Raw genomic sequence first — 27,154 nt, 5'->3', positions numbered from 1 at the left:
TAATTCAGTCCTTTGTTTTGCACTGATGTGTTGAGCGTCACTTTCACAGAGGATGGGGATATTTATGAAGCCACCTCTTCCTCTAAGTTTTTTAATCGTGCTCTAACCTTTCATGACAGGATGTGGCAGGACAGCAGAGCTTCGATCTGATCCACTAGTGTAATTTGATCTCTTGCATGCAGTTTCTGCTTTATGTATGTAATCCTATACTGTAATCTCACCTCATTTTCATGTGCTTGGTGCTGTTCCCAGTGTTGAATCCTGACTTGTCAGTAATGGTAGAGCAGGGATACGCTAGTTTATGAGGTTACAGATTGTGGTTAAGTACAATTCCGTTGCTGCCGATGGCCCACATCACATTAAAAGTGCTCAATTCAGAACTTCTAGATGTGTTCTATTTGCACAATGGTAATACTACACAATATGGAGAGGTGAACAGCAAGAAAACATTTGGACTGTGGTGCAGGACTAATTAGATTAGATTAGATTACGTTACAGTGTGGAAACAGGCCCTTCGGCCCAACAAGTCCACACCGAGCCGCCGAAGCGCAACCCACCCAGACCCCTACATTTACCCCTTACCTAACACTACGGGCAATTTAGCATGGCCAATTCACCTGACCTGCACATCTTTGGACTGTGGGAGGAAACCGGAGCACCCGGAGGAAACCCACGCAGACACGGGGAGAACGTGCAAACTCCACACAGTCTGAGGTGGGAATTGAACATGGGTCACTGGCGCTGTGAGGCAGCTGTGCTAACCACTGTGCCACCGTGCCGCCTAAATTCTTGAGCCTATTAGTAAGCTGACAGCGGCTTGATGTCTGAAAAATATGATACTTTATCATTGAAAACTTTGCCACGTGGTTTGCACATAAACCCATGGCTCATAGATCAAGTCTATCAATCAAATAAATCACTTCTTTAAAATTACAATACCTTTGTAAACACTGGAGCAGCCATGAGAGGTAGTCCATCCAATCCCTGTAATAAATTTGTTGGGCTTCGTATCTAGTGGAATAATAATAGTTTTATCCATCGTCAGGAAGAATTAAAAATTAGCAGAAGTCAAAACAAGAAAAGTACACAATCTGGAAATGCAGGGCAGATCCAATTGGACCTGGAAAGAGAACATACAGCGTTAGTGTTTCAGGTGCCACAGCATACGTACCCATCCTGTGGCCCACACAGGGGACATTCATTTTCATGGATTCTGTTTGAGTGTGTCATAATGTTGCAGTCCCATCTCACACTCATTTCTTTTGAACCATGGTTTCTTAAGTCACACAAATTAACCAGTTTACTTAAAAAGTTCAAACAGGTTTATTAAGAGCTTAGACTGACAGATAACTGACAGAGTTGCATTCCTGCTAATTTCTTTTTGCTTGATAGCACATGGTTATTACTCAGATAGCTTGCATCCTAGTCTTTGGCTCATTAATATATCAAGCTTTTTAAGCAACGCAGCTATCAAAGCACGAAAGTACAATTCCCCTTAAAAGGTGTTTGTCAGCTCAGCAGATCCCATGAATTCTGAGGAACAGCAAACACTTGAAATATTTGATTATTTTTACTTTTCACAGATGCTTGTGGCAATTTCTGTTTCTCTTATACAGGTCTTTGTTTCATTTCTCAGCATGTCGTAATGCACACTGCTGTCTCCATAGTAAAAATTCACTGTCACTGTAAATGCTTTCATTACAAAAATGTGTGAAATTCATAGAATCCCTACATTTTGGAAACAGGCCCTTCGTCCCAACCCACACTAAACCTCCGAAGGGAAACACCCATTCCCCTACCCTATATTTACTCCGATCAATGAACCTAACCTACACGTCCCTGAACACTATGGGCAATTTAGCATGGCCACTTCACCTAACCTGCGCATCTTTGGCTTGTGGAAGGAAACTGGAGCACCCGGAGAAAACTGACGCATACATGGAGAGATTGTGTCGACTCTACACAGCAGTCGCTCGAGGTGGGAATCGAACCTGAGTCCCTGGCGCTGTGAGGCAGCAATGCTAACCGTCGAGCCACCATGTACTGTAGAGAGGTAACATGCCAAAATATGTCACTACAGAAGTTGGGAATTGTTTGTTCTTAATTTCGACCCAATAGCTTTGAAACAGAAGCATCCTTAGGCTTGTAATAACAAGTTAAGAGCAATTCATTACAGGTTTCAGAGTCCATTAATATCAAATCTAGTTTAGTTATGAAAAGATTGCAATTAATTGTATTTCATAATATTAATACGTTCTAAATCTAAATTGTCAATAAGTCCCAAAACAGATTATTTTTACAAACAAGTGTAACAATAAATTTAAAGGGAAGAATCTTCTGTATAAAATCCTAATGAGTGGATTTAGCTATGGCTCTTCAACTCAATCATGGCATTATCATGTCACCTTTGGGTTACCTGACCAGTTAAGGAGCATGGAGGAGATAGTTTGGTGAGGGGTGGGGGGAAGGAGTGAAGCACAGGGAATATTGTGATGAAGGCTTTATAATTAAAGGATTATAAGGGTTAATTTGCACTTGAGGCTGCAAAAATTAGAGCATTGATGAGGAGTCCTGGGATGGCTGCTCCCCAGGTCTCTCATTCTCGCTGTGAGATCTGAGGGGCTGTAGTGAGGAATAGTCTTCTGAGGAAGGGAGGAAAAGGGCAATTTCTCTAATCACATAGATGTGAATGCAAGTGATCGAGGAAAATAACAGCAGGAGCCTGGTCCCTCCAATCTGGATATAGTATATCCAGAATATCAGGAAGGTGGGAAAGGTGAGTGACAACACTTTCAAAGTGCCTTTTCGAACAGTTTCTTGCACAACAGGTTGTTGGACTCAGCACCTTGAATTCCTCTCTCTGTGCCACCTTACATTCCCATCTAAACTGCCAGCATTAGCACTCATCTGCATTCTAGTGTAACTCACTCAACCATGTCTCATAGTTTCCCTTTCCTCCCCCACATGCAAATTACTACAAACTCACCTAGGTGTCTGCCTTCTCTCCCTGCAGAAGTTGGCACACAGCTTGCCAACAGCAGAGAAATGGGAGATAGAGGCAGAATTTGGTTGGGTGGGTATAGCCCTGCAAACACAAGCACTTTATTGGCCAGTGGCAATGTGTGTTCACTGGGGTTCCTCTACAAAGATGGCTTGTTTTAGAAGGTTGTAGATGTAGACGGGGGTGGGGGGAGAGGCAGCCAGCACGAGAGCCTAAACTTCCCGGGGTCTCAGAAAAACAGAAAAGGACATTATGTGAAGATCCCGACCTGATCCAACCTCTGTTTCATAGGGTTTGACTACCCACATGCATGCAAAATAGCCTCAACTGGAGTAGGAAAATTCTCACCAAAACATTAAAAGGTATTTGAACTGAAGAAAAAAAGGCCAAGAGAACATGGGAATTGAGAGGAATAGTGGAAGTCGTTACGTTATATCAGTTGAAGAGCCAGCACTGGCACAGATGCGAAGGCCCAAATAGCATTTTAATACATTTTTTGATGGCTCTAGGTGCGTAAAGAAGACAGAACTTTAAATTAACAATACCTGCTGAAGGGGTCGCACAGGATGCTGGGTGACTGTAGGTTGTGACTGGTGGAACTCTGAATGAACTGCTGCAGGATTGGAGGGAGGAGGCGAAGTTGCAACAGTGATGTGAATCTTATCCTGAACCCTATTTATAAGACACAATACAATTAAACACAATGCTTTCTGACTGTCTATTTTTAGTCTTATGTAATCTGAACTTTCAAAATCATTGACTAAAAAATACAATTTATACAATTTTTCATACATTATGAATGAACAATTGCAGCATTATTAAAATATGACTGAAATAGGGATACATTACTTTGTTTACCCTGAGTATGATTCATATCTTGGAACGTGTACTTATGGCTTTCTTTATAAAGTAAGCACTTGTCTGTAGTTAGCTACTGTCCTGACCAACACTAATACAAAAGATATCACAAAGCAAAATAGTCAGATGCTGAAAGTATGAAATAATAGCAAAATGCTGGAAATACTCAGCAGATCTGGGAGCATCTTTAGAGAAATCAACAGAATTAACAGGCAACACTTTCTGTTGTCAGAATTAGACATGCAAGTATGCAAAAAGCAGATGAAGTCTGTGGAACTATAAAACTGTCAAGTTATTTTAATCCCAAAAACTCTGCTTTTATTCTATCATTTTATTTTATTTCTTTCATTATAGCTCCTGAGATCTGTCCATGGTAGATAGCAGGATAGTTGGCATTGAGGTTGTAAGGGCAAAGAATGGAGGGTGGGCACTAGTTGACAGGGTGGGGAGAGGGTAATGGTTTGCATGATTTGGCACTATGTTTTAAAGGACCATGGGGTTGAGTTGGGGCAAAGGTTGGCAAGGGAGGTTCTAAGGGTCGATTGGGGATGGGCCCCATGGTGGCTGTCAGCTTATTCCCACTGGTGGGGATAATACGAAAATGCTAGGTGGTAAAGAGGAATCTAGGTGTCCTAGTACATGAATCACAAAGTTAGCATACAGATCCAGCAAACTGAGGAAGGCAAGTGGAATCTTGTCATTTACTACACAGTGATATGGTGGCTCAGTGGTTAGCACTGCTACCTCACAGCACCAGTGACCCCAGGTTCAATTCCAGCCTTGAGCAACTGTGCAAACTCCATACAGACATTCTCCCCATGTCTGCGTGGGTCTCCTTTGGCTGCTCCAGTTTCCTCCCATAGTCCAAGGATGTGCAGGTCAGGTGAAATGGCCATGCTAAATTGCCCATAGTGTTCAGGAGTGAGTAGGTCAGGAGAAATGTAGAGTAACATGGGTATGGGTGGGATACTCTTCAGAGGGTCAGTGTGGACATCATGTGTCAAATGGCCTGTTTCCACACTATATGGAATCTATTCTATGGGAGGGGCGGAATGGAATATAAAACTAGGGAAGTTTCCTTCCAGCTGTTCAGTGCCTTGGTGAGACCATATCTGGAGTACTGTGCTTTTTTTGTACAATTCTGCTTTCCTCGTTTGAAAAAGATGTAATTTTTTTGAGAAGCAGTTCAATGAGTTCACTTAGCTCATTTCTGGGATCAAAAGTGTTATCTTAAGAAGAAAGGTTAAACAGCTTAGACCTATGCACATCGGAGTTAAGAAGTATGACAGGTTATTAAAGCAGAGAAGACCTTGAGGAGACTGAATAAAGTGAACAGTGGGAGGATGTTTCCTACTGTTAGGAGACTAAAACTAAGGAACACAGTTTAACAATAAGAGATTTCCTTTAAAACAGATTAGGTGTTATACCTGAAACAGTTGTTGGGTTGTGGAATTCTTCTCCCCATAAGCTAGCGGAGGCTGGGCTTTTAAATTTATTGAAAAATAGTTTCGTCTTGATAGACAAGGGAATCGAGGGTTATGTGATACAGACAGGAAAGCAGAGCTGAGATCACAAGTAAGCAGCCAAGATCTTATAAAATGGTAGCATCAGCTCAAAAGGGGCTAGACAAAGAATGTTTCCTGAAGAAGGGCTTATGCCCGAAACGTCGATTCTCTTGTTCCTTTGATGCTGCCTGACCTGCTGCGCTTTTCCAGCAACACATTTTCAGCTCTGATCTCCAGCATCTGCAGCCCTCACTTTCTCCTAGACAAAGAATGTTGACAGGGTTATACACTGATCAGGGCAACGAAACCGATTCCTATCTAATAAGGCATGATGGAATGCCTAAGACCTGAAAGAACAAGGGAACAGGTGATGGATATTTTAGTTAAGAGTTAGCTTGGTGTGAATTGGTTGTAAAATATGGGGAGCTAGTAATTGGTTTTGTGAGAGCTTTATGGTGTGTGGTGAATTGAAATAAAGCTGTCACTAAAAGTGTGGATTTGATCTTGGTAGTAAAGGATGGTTAACTCAAACAGCAACATTTTCTGAACATTAGCCTTATGACCAGTGGAAAAAATGATTACAATATTGATCTGGGATACTTCTTTACCAAAGAGGAAAAAAGGTATGGCCTTAGCACTTTCATTACCACATAGAAGTAGGATAAGAAGCAAAGATTTTTTTGTCAGAAGTGGAGCTTTTTGATTCGAACACAGATTAAGAATGATACCTGGACTTCAGGGTTAAATTATGAGGAGTATTTTCACAAATTTGGTAGATTATAATCCATATCAACTGGATTTTGGTTGAAATTTTAAAGTTGAAGATGAGGTGTTGTTCCTCCAATTTGCAGTCTGATTCACTGCAATAATGCACGAGGCCGAGGATGGACATGTCGGAGAGGGAGTGGGAGGGGGAATTGAAATGAGTGACCGGGAGGTCAGGCTGGCCATTTCAGGCCTGGTAAAGATGCTCAGTGAAACGTTCCCTTAGTTTATGTTAGGTTTCAGCAATGTAGAGAAGACCACATCGAGAGCACTGGATGCAGTAGACGAGGTTGGAGTTGCAGGGAAGCCTCTGTTGCGTCTGGAAGGACTGTTTGGGGCCCTGGAGGGAGGTGAGGGAAGTGGTGTACAATGAGTGTTGAATCTTTTTCGGTTAAGGAGAAGGTACCAGGGTGGGGTTGGAGGTGTTGATGGGGAGTATGGCGTGAACCAGGGAATGATGAAGGGAACGTTCCTTGCGGAAGGTAGAGACAGGTGGGGAGGGGAAGGTCTGGGCGGTGGGGTCTAATTGGAATTGGCAGAAGTGTTTCAGAATGATATGTTGGATGCGGAGGCTGGTGGAGTGGAAACTGAGGACAAGTATGTTTGGGTATGGGGGGTATTTAGAGCAGTGGAGTGGGGAGTGGAGGAGATGTGGTGGAGGGCTGTCTGGATGACATGGGGGAAATAAAACATTGTTTGAATTAGGAGGACATCTGGGATACTTGGGAGCAGAACATCTCCTCGTCAGAGTAGATGTGACAGAGATGGCAGAATTGGGAAAAAGGCATGGAGATTTTGCCTGATCCAGGGTGGGAGGAGGGTAATCCAGGTAGCTATTAAAGTCTGGTTCTGGAAAAGCACAGCAGGTCAGGCAGCATCCAAGGAGCAGGAGAATTGATGTTTATGCTTATGTAAAGGGCTTATACCCGAAATATCGACTCTCCTGCTCCTCGAGTGCTGGCTGACCTGCTGTGTTTTTACAGCATCACACTCTCAACTCTGATCTCCAGCATCTGCAGTCCTCACTTTCTCCTAGCTATGGAAGTCTGTGTGTTCACAGTAAATGTTGGTCCATAAACTGTCACGGGAGATGGAAACAGAGAGGTCAGGAAAGGGGAGGGAGATATCCGAAACAGACCAAGTGAACTGGACGGCAGGATGGAAGTTAGCGAATTCGATGAGGATGAGGACTAAATCGGTGAGGTGGAGGAAGGTATTGGTGGGTGGGGAAGGGAGTGGGGAGGCGGTGGACTGCAATGGGTCTGTTAGGAGAGGCAAAAAGTTGAGGGCCTGCAGACTGCACTTGTGGAGCATGGACATGTATAAGGACTGCAAGTCCTTCGTGAAAATGAAGCACTGGAGGCCAGGGAACTGTAAGTTTCTGAAAAGCTGGAGGGTGTGGACTGTGGCCGAGATGTAGGTAGGAAGTGTCTAGATCAAGAGGGAAGGAATACAGCTAAGGTAGGAAAAAATGAGTTCAGTGGGGCAGGAGCATACAGAGACGATGTACCGGTCAGTAATTGGGCTTGTGGGTCTTGGGGAGCAGGTAGAACCCGACATTGTGGAGTTGGGGGACTATGTGGTTGGAGGCGGTGGAGGGGCGATCACCAGAGGCAATGAGGTCACAGAGTGAAAGATGGTGACGTGGTGGGCCATAAACAAATGAGAAGATAAGTGAATAAAAATGCCACACAACAAGAGCTACTAACCTGGACAGAATTTGGAAAGGACAGAGAGGTGCAAGATAGGATACAGAGCTGAAAATGTGTTGCTGGAAAAGCGCAGCATCCAAGGACAGAGAGGTGCAAGATAGGATACAGAGCTGAAAATGTGTTGCTGGAAAAGCGCAGCATCCAAGGAACAGGAGAATCGACGTTTCGGGCATAAGCCCTTCTTCAGGAATGAGGAAAGTGTGTCCAGCAGGCTAAGATAAAAGGTAGGGAGGAGGGACTTGGTGGAGGGGCGTTGGAAGGTGGAGGGAGGTCAAGGTGAGGATGATAGGCCGGAGTGGGGTGGGGGTGGAGAGGTCAGGAAGAAGATTGCAGGTTAGGAAGGCGGTTAGGAAGACTCGAACTCAGCACCGCCTTCCTAAGTCAAGGTAGGAGCTTCATGGCCTGAAGGAGTGTAGTAGTGGAACAGAGGTACCTTGGAGTTCAGGTGCACAGTTCTCTGAAAATGGAGTCATAGGTAGGCAGGGCAGTGAAGACAGCTTTTGGCGCACAGTCAGGGCATTGCACATAGAAGTTGGGAAGTTATATTTTAGTTGTACAGCATGTTGGTGAGGCCACAGTATTGTGTTCATGTTTTGGTCACCTTGCTATAAGAAGGATGTTCTTCAACTGGAAAGAGTGCAGAAGAAATTTTCAAGGATGTTGCCAGGACTCAAAGGTCTAAGTTATAGGCAGAAGTTGGTCAAGCTAGGAGTTCTTTCTTTAGAGCGTAGGAGACTAAGGAGATCTACTGGAAGTGGTTAAGATCATGAGAGGCATGAATCGAGTGAATGCACTCAGTCTTTTGCCAGGGTGGGGGAATCAAGGCCTAGAGGGCATCAGTTTAAGGTTAGAGATGAAAGAATAAAAGGGAACCTGAGGGGCAACTTTTTTACACAGAGGAGGTTTACATGTGGAATGAGCTGCCAGCGGAAGTGGTTGAGGCCAGGACATTAACAACATTTAAAAGGCATTTGGATTAGTACATGGATAGGAAAGGTTTAAAAGGAAATGGGCCGAGTGCAGGGAAATGGGAATTTTGGTCGGCATGGACCAGTTTGGGCCGAAGGGCCTGTGTCCGTGCTGTAGGAATTTGTGATTCTAAATGCTCATTGTGTAGATCAATAGATATCAAAACTGCATTACTGCAGGAAGATTAATTCAGAAAAAAAATGTGTTTCTTCATCCTAAAAAAGAAGCATCAAATGCAGTGGGCACACTGTGGAAATTAAGTAAATGTGTACAATATATGGCCTAGTTTGCTACTTCTCAGAAAGGTTTGTATTACTGAAATTTGGTTATTTTCAGGTAAATGTAAATGTTTTGCTGGTATGAGAGGCAACTTTCAGGTATTTCTATGATGCATGTGGATGATGTTTCTTTTGGGGTAGAATTTGAAAATCTGGGGCATTTTAAGTACAGTGGATTAGAAATCAGACAGAATGGATCAAGTATCACTTTGTATTGGCAATGTTATTTTGAAAATGATAACTCACTGCTATTAGTCAAAATAGGGCCTCAGAAATTGATATATCAGCTTCCAAAACGGAGTCGGAGGAGTTGTGAAGTCTAATTGGATGGCTCAATTGGCAGGGCACCCAAGAAAGGCCACATAGCAGTTTTGAAGTATTAGAGTTGAGTATATCAAAATCCCAAGATGGTAACACTGTTATCTCTAACCTATGCAGCCTTAGGAATTCTGCAGCTTTGGGGATTCTGTGCATGATGATTAGAATGCGACTTCCATTTCCAGAATTTACTACCATGTGCAGACTTTGGAGATCGATGCAACAGCAGCAAGAATGACAGGGAAGGTAGCGTAGAAGATATTAGTCAGGTGAACAAAACAAGAAAAATTGTAATTGTGTTTCGAAATTTCCATGATTGAGATGCCAGGAAATGAAATTTGTTTATAATGATGTTTTTTACGCAAATCTTAAAATGGGATCTTGAGTACACGAAGGTTCATAACTTTTCTTTTGGGAAAGAAAGGTAAATGTGCCTTTTAGCTTAGAAAGTCAAAAAGAGCAGCAAAGTTGTAAGAAGCACCTGAGAAGCAGAAACTCTTGCTTTGGTCGCCATGGCTTTTTTTAAGTGAAAATATTGGAAGAAATATTTGAAAACATTTTCAAAAGAGATTCAGCAACAACACTCATTGAATGCCTCATGCATAAATAGTATGAGATAACACACACTGCACAAAATTTGTGAATGAACAAGGCCGAGAATAGGGAGATCTCCAAATTAAAATGGGTGGACAGCAGCAATCAGCTATCTGATTGCTTTATGAGGAAGGAGTAAGTTGTACAAAATTGTTGGACATATTGGAAAAAGGAAACCTGGAACTTACATGTGTGAAAAGGAGAAATACAATTTTTATTTTATTTCAATTTTATCTTTTTTTTTAATGTTCTGTCATTTTATTATAGATTGGTGATTTAAAAAGGAAAAAAAGGAATCTTATCATCTGAAGGCAATCCTGAGACTTAAAATAATGAGAGAACAGGTAGTGGATATGTTACTTCAAAGTCAATTGGGTGGGATATGAAAGTATAAACATAGGGAGCTAATGGATGAGTTTTTTGCAGTGTGATTAACTGAAGTAAAGATCTTGCAAAAAATTGTGGATTCAAACTCCATTTAAATAGTTAACACAGTGTGGGCAACAAAACTGATGTTGATTATTAACAAGAGAAAATCTTGTGAAGCCACTGACCTCTGGAAAAGCAGAATACATGTTCAATTATCAAGTGATACAAAGTTCTACAAATGAATTGAAATGTGTCAAACATCACATGCAGTTTTACTTGTCCAGTTAACAAGGCCAGTGGTAGAAACTAGAACAATTTCCTGGTATGTGGCCAAAATACAACATCGACTATTCCCAAGACACATGTAACAGCATACATACAGATTAATAAACCTGCACTCTGACCCCAACTTTGTACTTGCCACTCACTGGAGAAAACACTTTGAGGTCCAAGAGTGAATTTTTCTGAACTTCTGAGGATAAATAAAATGTATTGATAACTTGTGAGTGTGACATGTTTTCTCTATACTTACTGAGTCATATCTTCCTTTACAGATTCTTGCTCAGATTCAGATGAAGAGAGTCCTGTCCAATAATATAATGGACAAAGGATGAAACATCTTGTTTGAATAAATTATGAAATATTTTCCAATAACAGGTCCACTTATATTGTAAACATAGGAGAATGTACAATAAAACAATATAAATAAGGGTCATTAGTCACCAAGCGTTGTGCAGGAACCGAGAAATTCATCAGCAACTCTCGGCATGAATTGAGTCCAGGGAATACTCCTGTGCCTGAAGGTAGGTTAGAAGATTCATCAATAGTGATTCTGCTCAATTTTAAGAAGTCTGGTGAACTGCCATTATCTACCTTGTGTCCTCTCACAGCCTGCTAATGAAATGCAGATATGGAAAGTCAGGTAATTGTGACATTATGAGTTGTCCACAGTTAAATGTTGGAGAAGGGAGCAGGGTGGCCATCATAATTTGTAGTGCCATCAGACTAACTGTGAAGCTCTGAGGAGAGCACCTCCTCCTCCTACTTCAACAAGAGGTTTAAAAAAAATTGTATCCTTTCAGTGGCACTAACTCGCTCAGCCTTACTTCGGAGCACAGCTGTCCTGGCACCAATCCCTTCAGAGCAACCCAGTTTCAAGAAGGATCCTTTCAAAAGGCATTAAACCCTTAATGCCAGGGATAGCCTGAGGCCAAGAATTTCTAAACCTCCCAAGCCAAAATAGCAATAATTGCTGCTCATGGTCGACTACAGCTCAAAAATTTTCCTTTTATCTTAAATGCATTATTACATATTATCTAACTCATTCATTTTTTGAAAGTTCATTTTAAGACCCATAACAGTATTTATTTATGGCACAGATATTTTTCTAAATGTTACTAAATATAGTAAAGCTGATGACCCCAGAGAGCACCAAAACCTCTTTCTTTGTTTTTTGATCCTGATTGCTTTTATTTCTATTGGAAACTGAGCCAGGAAAGATCTTGAGAGTTACAAGTTAGCCAGGAAAGACCTGAAGAGAGAGCTAAGAAGAGACATGAGAAGTTGTTGGCAGGTAGGATCAAGGAAAACCATAAAGCTTTCTATAGGTAAGGCAGGAATAAAAGACTAGAGAAAGATTAGGGCCAATCAAGGGCAGTAATAGGATTTTTCATCGGTATTCACACTGGAAATAGACAATGTTGTCGATAGATAACAGGAAACGACAGGCCAGTTAGCTTAACATCAGAGGTGATGTTGGAAGCAATTATTAATAAAATTATAGCAGTGCACTTGATAAATTCAAGGTAATCTGGCAGCAACAACATTGTTTCTCGAAAGCGAAATTATGTTTAACGAATTTATTACAGTTTTTTGAGGAAATAACATGTACTATGGATAAAGGACAATCAATGGATGACTGTACTTAGATTTCCAGAAGGCATTTGATAAAATATAAATTCTCACTTTACTTAATTGTGCAGTTGGTTAAGTGCTGCGTCCAACAATTAATTGTTATTGAAATTTGTAAGCCATGCTGGGGTACACATTCCAATCTGCGCAAGTACTGGACAGAAGGAGACAGAGTGAGAACTTTATGTCCACAAACTTAGTTCAAGGTAACACGCATTCAGACACATCTTTATGCTCTCAGCATTGCAATCATTGTATCATGATATCATAATTGTATGTCCAAAATTTGCATCATTCTGCGAGCTTTCAGCTCCATTTCAGAGATGGAGTACAAAAACTAGACTGAAATACTCAGGGAGTCTTGGTTGTCATCTAGAAGAGCCTAGCAAAAGGACCAAATGGAAGGAAGTGATATAATAAATCAATTAAGAAATAATTGGGTGACAACTGGCTGTGTATAAAGGGAACAACTAATCAGTGTTGTTGGAATTTTGTGATGCAAAAATTGAAATGAATCTCTGACCAGTAACTATATATGCCTAGAATCTGTTGAAGCAACCTTTTAACCTTGGTATTTAACAGTGCTGTACTGTCCTATGGATGAGACATTAAAGCAAATTCCTGAAAGTCCATTGCATGATTCAAATTGTTTCGAAAATACTACGGCATGACTTGTAGCTCAATCAATACCATTTAAATAGATTAACTAGTCATGCACCTCAACCTTTTAAGAAATTATATTCAACTACATCATGTCAGAGACCCTAAGTCAGAATTCATTAGCTTTAGAAGAAATGAGAATCCCATATTAAGGCTGTTATTTGCTGAACAGTACATAAGACACCCTTTGGCTCATTGAGTATGCATTGACAAAAAACAATTCTAAATCTACACATGTCCCAGCTTTCAGCACTTGGCCTGTAGCCTTGAATGTAGACATTTCAAGTGTTCATCTAAGTACTACACTGCCAGACAGTGAATTCCAAATCCCCCCACCCATTAGGTGAAAAATTACTCAAATCCCCTCCAAACCTCCTGCCTTCCATCTTGTCTCCTTTTTACTGACCTTTCAACTAAGAGACCAACTACTTTCTATTTACTCTGTCCATGCTCCTCAATCTTATAAACCTGCATCAGGTTCACCCTCAGCCTTCTCTGTTCCAAAAAAAACAAGCTGAGCTTATCTCCCTTCATAGCTAAACTGCTCCATCCTAGACAGCATTCTAATGAATCTACTTTGCACCCCCTCCAGTGCAATCACATCCTTTCTATAGTGTATGACCATAACTGCCTATAGTGTGACCAGAACTGCACACATTACTCCAGCTGTGGCCTAACTAAAGTTCTGTATAACTTCAACATTACCTGCCTGCTCTTATCATCAATGCCACAACTGATAAAGGCAGGTGCTGCGCATGTCTTCTTAACTACCCTATTAAGCTGTTCTGCCATTTTCAGGGATATGTGGACAAGCACCCCAAGATCCCTAAGATTCCTACTGTCCTGTCATTTATTGATTACTCCTTTTTCTTGCTCCTTATTCCAAAGTGCATCATTGCACATTTATCAAGATTACATTCTATCTGTCATAGATCTGCCCATTGGGTCTACATCCTCCTGGAACACACAACCTACTTTCTCACGGTCAAATACTTAGCCAATCTTTGCATCATCCACTTATAGGTTGCCCCCTTATTTTCTTCAATGTTATTTTAAAAATATATCTCATAAACAATAAAGGAACTCAGCACTGATGCTTGTGGTATGCCACTGGACACCAGCCTCCAGTCCACAACCAGCCTTCTATCATCATCCTCTGTCTCCTATCACTAAGCCAATTTTGGATCCATAGAACATAGAACATAGAACATAGAAGAATACAGCGCAGTACAGGCCCTTTGGCCCTCGATGTTGCGCCGATCCAAGCCCACCTAACCTATACTAACCCACTATCCTCCATATACCTATCCAATGCCCGCTTAAATGCCCATAAAGAGGGAGAGTCCACCACTGCTACTGGCAGGGCATTCCATGAACTTACGACTCGCTGAGTGAAGAACCTACCCCTAACTTCAGTCCTATATCTACCCCCCCTTAATTTAAAGCTATGCCCCCTTGTAATACCCGACTCCATACGCGGGAAAAGGTTCACACTGTCAACCCTATCTAACCCCCTAATCATCTTGTACACCTCAATCAAGTCACCCCTAAACTTTCTTTTCTCTAATGAAAACAGCCCCAAGTGTCTCAGTCTTTCCTCATACGATCTTCCTTCCATACCAGGCAACATCCTGGTAAACCTCCTCTGCACCCGTTCCAGTGCCTCCACATCCTTCCTATAGTATGGCGACCAAAACTGCACACAATATTCCAGATGCGGCCGCACCAGAGTCTTATACAACCTGCATCATGACCTCAGGACTCCGGAACTCAATTCCTCTACCAATAAAAGCCAGTACGCCATATGCCTTCCTCACCGCACTATTTACCTGGGTGGCAACTTTCAGAGATCTGTGTACATGGACACCAAGATCCCTCTGCTCATCCACACTACCAAGTATCCGACCATTAGCCCAGTACCCCATCTTTTTGTTATTCTTCCCAAAGTGAATCACCTCACACTTAGCTACATTGAATTCCATTTGCCACCTTTCTGCCCAGCTCTGCAGCTTCTCTATATCCTGCTGTAACCTGCCACATCCTTCCTCACTGTCAACAACTCCTCCGACTTTCGAATCATCCGCAAACTTGCTCACCCAACCTTCTAACCCCTCTTCCAGGTCATTTATAAAAATGACAAACAGCAATGGTCCCAAAACAGATCCTTGCGGAACACCGCTAGTGACGGCACTCCATGAAGAAACTTTGCCATCAACGACTACCCTCTGTCTTCTTCCATCCAGCCAATTCCTAATCCAAACCTCCAACTCACCCTCAATGCCATATCTCCTATTTTCTGCAGTAGCCTACCATGGGGAAACCTTATCAAACGCCTTACTAAAATCCATATATACCACATCTACCGCTTTCCCCTCATCAACCTCCTTCGTCACCTTTTCAAAGAATTCAATAAGGTTTGTGAGGCACGACCTGCCCTTCACAAAACCATGCTGACTATCCTTGATCACATTATTCCTATCCAGATGTGCATAAATCCTATCCCTTACAATTCTCTCTAAGACTTTGCCCACAACAGAAGTGAGACTCACCGGCCTATAGTTACTAGGGTTATCCTTGTAATTTTAGATGATGTGGGTGGAGGTGCAGGTGAATCTGTGGCGGATATGGAAGTTTCCTTTGGGGCCTTGGAGAGAAGTGAGGGGGGAGGTGTGGGCGCAAGTGTTGCACCTCCTGCGGTTGCAAGGGAAGGTGCCGGGAGTGGAGGTTGGGTCGGTGGGGGGTGTGGATCTGACAAGGGAGTCGCGGAGGGAGTGGTCTCTACGGAAAGCTGATAGGGGAGGGGAGGGAAATATATCCTTGGTGCTGGGGTCTGTTTGGAGGTGGCGGAAGTGACGGCGGATGATGCGCTGTACATGGAGATTGGTGGGGTGGTAGGTGAGGACCAGTGGGGTTCTGTCCTGGTGGCGGTTGGAGGGGCGGGGCTCAAGGGCGGAGGAGCGGGAAGTGGAGGAGATGCGGTGGAGGGCACCGTCGACCACGTCGGGGGGGAAATTGCGGTCCTTGAAGAAGGAGGCCATCTGTGTTGTACGTATTTTGAACTGGTCCTCCTGGGAGCAGATGCGGCGGAGACGAAGGAATTGGGAGAATGGGATGGCGTTTTTACAGGGGGCAGGATGGGAGGAGGTGTAGTCCAGGTAGCTGTGGGAGTCGGTTGGTTTGTAGTAGATGTCCGTGTTGATTCGGTCGCCTGAAATAGAAACAGAAAGGTCTAGGAAGGGGAGGGAGGAGTCCGAGACTGTCCAGGTGAATTTGAGGTTGGGGTGGAAGGTGTTAGTGTAGTGGATAAACTGTTCAACCTCCTCGTGGGAGCACGAGGTAGCGCCGATACAGTCATCAATGTAGCGAAGGAAAAGATGGGGGGTGGGGCCAGTGTAGTTGCGGAAGATGGATTGTTCCACATACCCTACGAAGAGGCAGGCATAGCTGGGGCCCATGCGGGTGCCCATGGCTACTCCTTTTGTTTGGAGAAAGTGGGAGGATTGGAAAGAAAAGTTGTTCAGGGTGAGAACCAGTTCGGTCAGTCGAAGGAGGGTGTCGGTGGAAGGGTACTGGGTGGTACGGCGGGAAAGGAAGAAGCGGAGTGCTTTGAGTCCTTCGTGATGGGGGATGGAGGTGTACAGGGACTGGATGTCCATGGTGAAGATGAGGCGTTGGGGACCGGGGAAGCGGAAATCCTGGAGGAGGTGGAGGGCGTGGGTGGTGTCACGAACGTAGGTGGGGAGTTCTTGGACTAATGGGGACAGGACCGTGTCGAGGTATGCCGAGATGAGTTCGGTTGGGCAGGAGCAGGCTGAGACGATGGGTCGTCCGGGGCAGTCAGGTTTGTGGATTTTGGGCAGGAGGTAGAAACGGGCGGTGCGGGGTTGTGGGACTATGAGGTTGGAGGCGGTGGATGGGAGATCCCCTGAGGTGATGAGGTTATGGATGGTCTGGGAGATGATGGTTTGGTGGTGGGGGGTGGGGTCATGGTCAAGGGGACGGTAGGAGGAGGTATCTGCGAGCTGGCGTTTAGCCTCAGCGGTGTAAAGGTCAGTGCGCCAAACTACTACTGCGCCTCCCTTGTCAGCTGGTTTGATGGTGAGGTTGGGGTTGGAACGGAGGGAGTGGAGGGCTGCGCGTTCCGAGGGTGAGAGGTTGGAGTGGGTGGGAGGGGTGGGGGAGTTCAGGTAGCGGTTAATATCGCGGCGGCAGTTTGCTATGAAGAGGTCGAGGGTTTTTTTAGATGATGTGGGTGGAGGTGCAGGTGAATCTGTGGCGGATATGGAAGTTTCCTTTGGGGCCTTGGAGAGAAGTGAGGGGGGAGGTGTGGGCGCAAGTGTTGCACCTCCTGCGGTTGCAAGGGAAGGTGCCGGGAGTGGAGGTTGGGTCCCTACTCCCCTTTTTGAACAAGGGAACCACATTTGCTATCCTCCAGTCTTCTGGCACTACTCCTGTAGACAAAGAGGACATAAAAATCAAGGCCAATGGCTCTGCAATCTCCTCCTCCCTTGCTTCCCAGAGAATCCTAGGATAAATGCCATCAGGCCCAGGGGACTTATCTATTTTCACCTTTTCCAGGATTTCCAACACCTCTTCTCTACATACCTCAAAGCCATCCATTCTACTTATTTGTGACTCAGTATTCACATCGACGACAATGCCCTGTTCCTGAGTAAATACTGAAGAAAAGTATTCATTCAGTGTCTCCCCAATCTCTTCCGCCTCCACACGCAACTTCCCACTACTATCCTTGACTGGACCTATTCCTACCCTAGTCATTCTTTTATTCCTAACATACCTATAGAAAGCCTTAGGGTTTTCCCTAATCCTATCGACTAAGGACCTTTCATGTCCCCTCCTTGCTGCTCTTAGCTCTCTCTTCAGGTCCTTCCTGGCTACCTTATAACTCTCAATCGCCCCAATTGAACCTTCACGTCTCATCTTGAGATAGGCCGGCCTCTTCCATTTAACAAGGGATTCCAATTCCTTATTAAACCACGGCTCCCTCGCACGACCCTTTCCTCCCTGTCTGACAGGTACATAATTATCAAGGACACTCAATAGTTGCTCCTTGAACAAGCTCCACATATCATTTACACTCTTGCCTTGGAGTCTACTTTTCCAAGCCACACATCCTAAGTCATGCCTCACCGCATCATAATTTCCCTGACCCCAGCTATAACTCTTGCCCTGTAGTACACACTTATCCCTCTCCATCACGAGAGTAAAAATCACCGAATTATGGTCACTATCCCCAAAGTGCTCACCTATCTCTAATTCTAACACCTGGCCTGGTTCGTTACCCAGAACCAAATCCAGTATGGCCTCACCTCTTGTTGGCCTGTCTACATATTGTGTCAGGAAACTCTCCTGCACACATTGAACAAACACTGACCCATCTAACGAACTTGAGCTATAGCTTTCCCAATCAATATCAGGAAAGTTAAAGTCCTTTCCACCACTGTAATACTATCTTTGACAAGCAAGGCCACACCTCCCCCTCTTTTACCCCCACCTCTGACCCTACTAAAACATTTAAATCCTGGAACCTGCAACAGCCATATTATCAGGTTTTCCAGGATCTCATGTGCTTTTACCTTCTCCTCGATGGAATCTTGTCAAAGGCTTTGCTGAAGTCCATGTACTATGCATCAACTGCATTACCCTCAACTACACACTTGCTTTTCAAAAACTTCAATCAGATCTGTTATGCATGACCTCCCTCTGATACGGCCATGATGACTATCTCCGATCAAACCTTGCCTCTCCACATAGGGATTAATTCAGAATTTTGTCCAATAGCTTTCCTACCACTGGTCAGTAATTCCCAGGTTTATCCCTATCACTGCTCTTGAAAGGTGAAACCACTTCTGTTCTCCAGTCCTCTGGCACCTCTCCCGTGGCTAGAGACAAGTTAAAAACCCTGTCCTTACATCCTATTTCCCACAGCACCTGGGATACACCTCAACCATACCTGAAGATTTGTCCACTTTTAAGCCTGCCAAAACATCCAATACCCCCTCTCACACTGTATCAATCTGCTTAAGATCCTCACAGTCTGAATTCTGTATCTCCATCCACCTTCTCCAAAGTATGGTGGAAACTGAATTCAATTTTAAAAATCTGGAATCTGGAATGATGGCCCTGGATCCATTGTCAGGAAGTCCATTTGCCACTGTTATTTATGTAAACGTTCTTGGAATTATCCCTAATCTTGCCCCCTAGTATTTTTCATGCCCCCTCTTTGCTCTCCTAATTGCTTAAGATCCCCCTGTACTTTCTGTACTCCACCACTTTGTACCTGTTAAAAGCCTCTCTTTTCCTACTTAACCAGTTTTGAAAATTACTTGGTACTCAGGGTTATCTGGGCTTGTTGTTCCTACATTTCACCCGAAAGAGAACTTGCGAGGCCTGTACTCTTGCTAATTCTACTTCAGACACCCCCACTGTTCTGCTATCGGTTTATTCAGCAACTGTGACAGTCTACTTGGGTCAAATTCTGACTTATCCCCATCTTTTCTCAATCCAAACTATCTTTTGTAAACCATCTTGCACTCCCCCTGCACTAACTTATACATTCATGTGCTCAGTTCTTTAATGTCTGTACTCAGTAGCTTGAGGCACAAGGAGTGCTCCAGAGATTATAACAATAGACAATAGACTATAGACAACAGGTGCAGGAGTAGGCCATTCTGCCCTTCGAGCCTGCACCACCATTCAATATGATCATGGCTGATCATCCTTAATCAGTATCCTGTTCCTGCCTTATCTCCATAACCCTTGATTCCACTATCTTTGAGAGCTCTATCCAACTCTTTCTTAAATGAACCCAGAGACTGGGCCTCCACTGCCCTCTGGGGCAGAGCATTCCACACAGCCACCACTCTCTGGGTGAAGAAGTTTCTCCTCATCTCTGTCCTAAATGGTCTACCCCGTATTTTTAAGCTGTGTCCTCTGGTTCGGCACTCATCCATCAGCAGAAACATGTTTCCTGCCTCCAGAGTGTCCAATCCTTTAATAATCTTATATGTCTCAATCAGATCCCCTCTCAGTCTTCTAAATTCAAGGGTACACAAGCCCAAATATAAATAACCTTTGAGGTCCTGCTCTTTAGTCTATTGCCTCACTCCTTAAATTCTTAATACAAGACCTCATTATTCATTCTACCTTTATTACTGGTATCAATGTGTATCCTGACCTCTTTCTCATCACCCTCCTCCTTCATTATGCTTTGCAGCCACTCAGTGACATCCGACCCTAGGAGCCAAAAGCCAGGTCCTTTCCACAATAACTCAAATGCCAGCATCATCGCCAATACAAAAACACTGAGCCAGGACACACATATTGAAAAAATTCAGAAGAGGAAGTACAGAGAGAGAGTGTCACTTCTCCCAGGAGTAGATGGAACAGAACTGATGGTTGAAGTACAGTTTGTTCCTGCAATAAGTGGAAATTCAGTGTAATCACAGAATCTAAACATCCATGATTCTGATCACACAGGAACGCAATGAACAAAATGTAACCTCAGGTCGTGTCAATGGCAAATAGTCAGTTGTCTCCTATCAAAGTTGAGTGATGCCATGCAGCAACGGTTATATGCTCTACACAATGCCATCGAACAGTATCACTCATTAGTGCTATTTACAAGGTAGAGCTGATCTCCTGGCTGTTTGCATTCTATGACACTTCCCAAATGGTATTCAGAGTCATTGAGTTAAAAAGCACCGAAACAGATTCGTCCGTGCTGACCAGATATCCTGATCTGACCTAGTCCCATCTGCCAGCATTTGGCCCATATCTGCATAAATCCTTCTTATTCATACAATTACAACATGTAAAAGGTATCTGGATGGGTGTATCACCTCTACTACTTTCTCTGGCAGCTTGTTCCATACACGCACTACTCCCTGCGTGAAAAAGTTACCTCTCAGATCCTTTTTAAATCTTTCCCCTCTCACCTTAAACCTATGCCCTCTAACCAAGGACTCCCCTAACCAAGAAAGAGACCTTCGCCATTCACCCTATCCAAGCCCCTCATGTTTTTATATACCTCTGTAAGGTCACCCTCCAGGAAAAATAGCCCCAGCCTATTCAGTTTGTCCCAAGCTCAAACCCTCCCATCCCAGCAACATCCTTGTAAATCTTTTCTGCACTCTCTCAAGTTTAACAATATCTTTACTATAAAACAGTAATCAAAATTGTACATAACATTCTAAACGTGGCCTCACAAATGTCCTGTACAGTTGACATGACATCCCAACTCCGAAACCCAATGTACTGACCAATGAAGCAAGTGTGTCAAACACCTTCCTCACTACCCTGTCTACCTGTGACTCTACTGTCAAGGAACTATGCACCTGCACCCCTAGGTCTCTTTGTTCGGCAACACACACCAGGACCCTATCTTGATGATATTGAGGCCCAAAATCTAAACTTTGATGACTGGTTTCTCACTTTTGGAGACAAGGCTTAAGGCAATCAAAAAGAAATAGAAGCAGTAGTAGGCCATTCAGCACGTCGAGTCTGCTCCCCCACTCAGCCCGTCGAGTCTGCTCCCACATTCAGCCCGTCGAGTCTATTCCCAAACTCAGCCAGTTGAGTCTGCTCCCCCATTCAATGAGATCATGGTTAATCTGAAAATCCTCAATTCCACTTCCCTATCTTTTTCCCATTTTCCTAGATTCCCTTACTTATTAAAAGCCTTTCTGCCTGTCCATCTCAGCTTTGAATATTCTTAATAAAACAGGCTTGACAGCCCTCTATTGTAAAGAATTCCACAGAATCACTCCCCTCGAGAAGGAACTCCTCGTCATCTCAGTCCTAACTGGGTGACCTCCTACTCTGATATTTGTGATCCCGGTCCCTGATGAAAGGCTTTTGCCTGATACATCTCCTGCTCCTCGGATGCTGTCTGACCTGTTATGCTTTTCCAGCACCACACTCTTGACTCTAATCTCAACTCAATGCCCTGAAATAAAGGTCACATACCATATGCTTTCCTATTGTCACTGAACTTGTATGCTCACCTGCTGTGATTCATGCACGAAGACACCAAATCCCTCTGTCCTGCAGCTTTCTGCAATGGTTCTCTAATTAAATAATCACTCTTCTTGCCAAAGTACATAACCTCAGATTTTCTCACATTATATTCTATCTGCCAATTTTTTGCCTACTTCCCTAATCTTTTATATCTCTCTACACCCCGTCTTCCCACCAATTTTTGTGTCATCTGAAACTTGCCATTTATAAGTAGTGTCATTCTGAAGGATGGAAAAGTAAAAGTAAAGATACAGGGGAAAAAAATCTTAAATTCAATAAATTCTTTTCATTTAATTGTATCTGACTACCTGTACATCATTAGTACTATTTCTTCCCAATTTTGCAACAGGATTTGGGTGACCAAATGGGGATATCAGCAGAGATGACTGAATGTGTAATTTCCTGATATTGATGGTTGTGTTCAATTATGTTATTCCAATCATCAGCAATTTTGCTGAGAATGAAAAACGTGGGACTCAATAACCAATCCAATTCAGAAAAAAATGGCCAATTAAGCCTGTTGACAAGTTTGCTGTCAGTTCATTAATAGGGGCCATGTTGGATTTAAGGGTGCAATGCTAGGGTTCCAGCCTCTGGGCTAGAAAATCAGGGTTCAAATCAAACCTGCCTCAAAGGTGTGTCATAACATGTCTGAGCTACATGCACTGTAGTCCAACAGGTAAAACAGGTAGAGGCAAAACAGTGTGCAGCCAGGCATGGCCACACAGTTCAATTATAGGGAGTCACAGAAAAGTGTGGTTGAGAGGGTCATTCAGCCATTGACACAGACAGGAGTCTTCGAGTGGGCAAGGTTAGTGAGCATTTAATCTGTGGTGAACTCAGGAAGTTAAGAATATGGTCTTCCAGAGATCATGGGGTCACAAGGAAGTGGCATAGTAGTTCAGTGAGTGCAGCTGACTGCAAGCAAGCGAACAGCTATACGTAGGTTCACTGTACTTGGAGACAGGGAAGAGTTGCAACAAGGATTAACATCCTTGTGAGCAGGTACAGAGGCCAGGACACATACAGGAAGGAATGCGGACTGAATTATGAGGTGCTTGATTCCCTGTCACCTCCTCAACTTCACTGGGAAAGAGGAACACCAGCCATTTAACAGGATTACTGCGACAGGCCAACAACCCCCAGCACGAGATCATTTTAGTCTCTTCAGAGATTGCACTGAATGTCAAACTGGCTCACCCAACCAGGAGTTCCTGGGTGGGGGCTGCTTGGGGTTTAGAAGGCCATTGGTGGACGGTAATCTAGGAAGGCAAAACCATGGGAGGCATTCCAGTGACGCAAGAGAAGCTGCACAGGAGAGATGTCTCCCACCTGCCAGCAGCCCAACTAGAACAACCTGCCAAGCTGGCTACTTGACATGACCTTCTCCTGCCAATGTTTAAATCCTGATGGCAGTGCAATGAAGCCCTTAAGCGAAATTATTTAATCCCTTTTCCACATCCTCCTTCCTTTCTAGTTTTGCCATTAAAGAATTAAGCTCATCCTGTTGCAATGTCTCAGCATCTTCAAAGTAGTGATGAAATAAACTTTTACATAATCACAAATGAAAATAACTCAACTGAATCACTCAGTGCAATGACCAATACATTGGACTTGCCAGCAATGGCCCTCTTGTGGCCTCAGGCAAGGTGGAGGCAGCCTGGCTACAGATATCTGTTTGCCCTTAAGATGCCTGTGGCAGATGGTCTCATCGTGCAGGTGCCAGCTGGGGTTGGTACTTCTTGAGGGTGATGCACTGCACTGCTGTCCATGCAGGGATAGCCTCTGTCTAAGCCCTGCTGCATTGAGGGTCCCTCAGACAGAGGGGCCTATGATGTTATTCATCATGATAGGTTACATGAGGGATGGAATTCTCATCATCACTGGTGATTGCTCCATCTGTTGATGGCCGTGTGGATTGCTGGAATCATCACCAACTGGGCTGCAATTTGCACCGACTCCCAACACCTTTGCATCAGCACTGCCACTGGCTGTCAATGCTATACAGCACTAGATGCATTCAGTGCATGTCGATACAGTGTTCCTCCATCTACTCTGAGTGCTGTGGTATATAGCTCTCCATCAGGTTGGCCACTTTCAATACAGGGGTTCATGTGTTCTGCACTGAGCCATGATGCTGCACATAAACTCAACAGGCTCTTCCATCCTCAACCACTGACTTTGTATGACCTTAGGGAACTCTGACATGTAAAAACACGTCTGTTGCTGCTGGTTTAGGTAGCAAAGCCTTGCTCTAGATTGCAGAGGTCCAAGCCTGCACTCAACTGTGAAAGGCTGGGCCCATCCTCCAAGGGCACTATTTACAGCATTCTCTGCCTCTCCTGCTGCTCACTAGTGTCTTGCTCTTCAACCAGTGCCATCATTTGTAAATGCACTTGATCCATCACTCCAGGTATACCTGCGCTTGAGAAGGGCTTGTTGGAGTTACATGATGGTGCTGGGTCTAAGGCTTTCCCCTCTCCAAGGATCCTGGGGACGTTGCAGTGGCACTGCCATGCACACCCTCCACAACTGGCCCTGTGTGAGACAGAGGGTAGAGATCAGGAGAACTCACTGAGACAGCAGGCACTTCTGCAGAGTTGAGGATTCCCATTCCCTCTGAAGGTTTAGCTTGCTGTCACACATGGAGGAGTGCACTCTTTCACCGCTAGAATTCAATATCATTTCACCTTATCTTCCAGAGATTCTCATTTCACTATCAGCTACACATCTCACAATGTGAAATACTGCCTCCGCCACTGCAGTGAGGACTGGGAGCTGGGGCACTCCTTTTCCTATGTGCAGCCTCTCCCTAGTATTGTGCAGCCTCATCTCCTGCAAGGACAGAGGGAGAGGGGAAACAATGTCAGTGTCCTTCACCAATTCCAGCAGTTCCTTTAAATAAGATGCTGCATCTGTCAATGTTACCAACACCTCAACAGCACTAGTGGCTTTCAGTGTTGCAGATGGGCCAGGGATGACCCTGGGCACACATTCCTCCCATGTTCATCAGCACCTTTAGGCAGCTCCTTTTGGTGTGTCTGCATCTGGAGGCCTGCGTCACATTGCACCAATCTTGCCAGAATAAAAGAGGTCATCAATTCTCTTGCAGTACTGCACAAGTTCTCCTGAGAACACAGCAGGATTGCAGATGATCTTGCCTGCTTTGGTTGGGTGGCCTTCCCAAACAGCCTCCAGGAAGAAGGCTGCCGCCTTTCTCTCACAACTAGCACTGTCAAACTGTGCAGCAGTCCTGTTGTAGATGGCTGGCCTCTGCCGCTCCACCTTTCTGTTCTATTGCTGTGTCATGACAGTTGTCAGACCAAACGCTGCTGTAATGCCTTAAATTGAGCTTGTTTCTCCAGTCTCCTGCCGACATCCTGTGCCCACTGCTGTTCATTAGCCACCAAAGCAAAAAACGTGCTAGATGATGGAAAACCCAATACATCAGTGCAAAAGGCAAGGCTGAAGCAATTGGAACAATAATAAGCCAGAAATGTCAAGTCGATTATCTATCTTGGCTTCCTCCAGAGATCCCCAGCATCACAGATAACAGTCTTCAGCCAATTCAATCTGAATTTACTCTGTGATATATCAAGAGATGAATGGAGACACCGGACACTGCAAAGGCTGTGGGCCCTGACAACATTTCAGCAATAGTACTGAAGACTTACTGCTCCCCTAATCAAGCTCTTCCAGTATTGTTTAACACTGGCATCTACTCAACAATGTGGAAAATTGCCCAGGTGGGTCCTGTTCATAAAAAGCAGGACAAATCCAACCCAATGAATTACATCCCCCACCCCACTCCCCATCAGTCTCCTCTCCATCATCAGTAAAGTGATGGTTCGTGTCATTAACAGTTCAATCAAGCAGCACCTGCTCAGTGGTGCCCAGTTTGGGTTCTGCCAGGGCCACTCAGTTCCTGACCTCATTACAGCTTTGTTGCAAACATGGACAAAAGAGATGAGGTGAGAGCAGTGGCATTTGAAATCAAGACCCCAGTTAACAGAGTGTAACATCAAGGAACCCCAGCAAAAATGGAGTTTATGGAACTCAGGGCATAAGCATTCAACTGGTTGGTTGGACTCATTCCTGGCACAAAGGAAGATTAGTATAGTAGTTGCAGGTCAGTCAGCTCAGCTCCAGGACATCTCTGAAGGAGCTCCTTAGGGTAGTGTATTAGGCCTGATTTTCCTTAACTGCTTCATCAATGACTTTCCTCCATGATAAGGTCAGAAATGGAAATGTTCACCAATGATTACACAACATTCAGCACCGTTTGCAATTCCTCAGATACTGAAGCAGCCCATTTGCAAATACAGCAAGACCTCTACAATATCCAGCATTGGGCCGATAACATTCATGCCAATCAAGTGCAAGACAATAACCATCTTCTGCAAGAAAGAATCTAAGCAACACATTCAATGGCATTATCACCCATCGATTCCCCAGCTATTAACATCCTGAGAGTTACCATAGGCCAGAAACTGAACTTGACCATTCATTTAAATACTATGGTCACAAAAGCAGGTTGGAGGCTTGGAATCCTTTCGCAAGTAACTCATCTCCTGACTCCTGAAAGCCTATCCAACATCTACAAGGCACAAGTCAGCAGTGTCATGGAATACTCCTCAGTTCTCTGCATAAGTACAGCTCCAACAACTCTCAAGCAGCTTGACAAATCAGCTCACTTGATTGGCACCACATCCATAAACATTCATTCCCTCCATCATTGACACTCAGTAACAGCAACTTTTCCTAACTATAAGATGCAATGCAGAAATTCACCAAGGCTCCTTAGACAGCATCTTCCATATTCACAACCACTTCCATCTAAAAGGACAAGGTCAGCAGCTATATGGGAACATCATCATCTGCAAGCTCCCCTCTAAGCCATTCATTATCCTCACTTGGAAATATATCACTTTTCCTTCAAAATGTTGGAACTCTGTCTCTAATGACCTTGTGGAAAAACCAAATGGACTGCAGCGGTTCAAGGTGGCAGCTCACCCCACCTTCTCAAATGCACAAGGTATGGGTAATAAATGCTGGACTAGCCAACATTACCCACATCCTATGAATTAATCAAAAATGCTGCTCTTCTGTGAATTAGACTGATCTCAGCAGAAACCCTGACCTATAATTACTTTGGACCGGAAATGGCTCCATGAA

At 44.0% G+C, this 27,154-nt stretch overlaps 1 protein-coding gene across 6 annotated transcripts in view; it reads right to left on the bottom strand.

Annotated features, from left to right (window-relative positions):
* Window positions 1–27,154, bottom strand: part of LOC122561011 (myopalladin) — a 311,619-nt gene that overhangs the window by 147,373 nt on the left and 137,092 nt on the right. For all 6 annotated transcript variants that reach the window (XM_087999125.1, XM_043712278.2, XM_087999126.1 and 3 more), the window contains exons 4-6: window positions 10,902–10,953; window positions 3,547–3,673; window positions 940–1,011 (exon numbers count right to left, since the gene is read on the bottom strand). In XM_087999125.1, coding sequence (XP_087855251.1) covers window positions 940–1,011; window positions 3,547–3,673; window positions 10,902–10,953 — 251 coding nt within the window. The remainder of the gene's footprint in view (window positions 1–939; window positions 1,012–3,546; window positions 3,674–10,901; window positions 10,954–27,154) is intronic.

This window comes from Chiloscyllium plagiosum, unplaced genomic scaffold (assembly GCF_037043375.1).
Source record: "Chiloscyllium plagiosum isolate Xiang-an unplaced genomic scaffold, Cpla_swu_hap1 HiC_scaffold_22, whole genome shotgun sequence".
NCBI classification, from domain to species: Eukaryota; Metazoa; Chordata; class Chondrichthyes; order Orectolobiformes; family Hemiscylliidae; genus Chiloscyllium; species Chiloscyllium plagiosum.
Note: the sequence above shows the minus strand (reverse complement) of the source record. Positions and strands in the feature narration are given on the sequence as shown.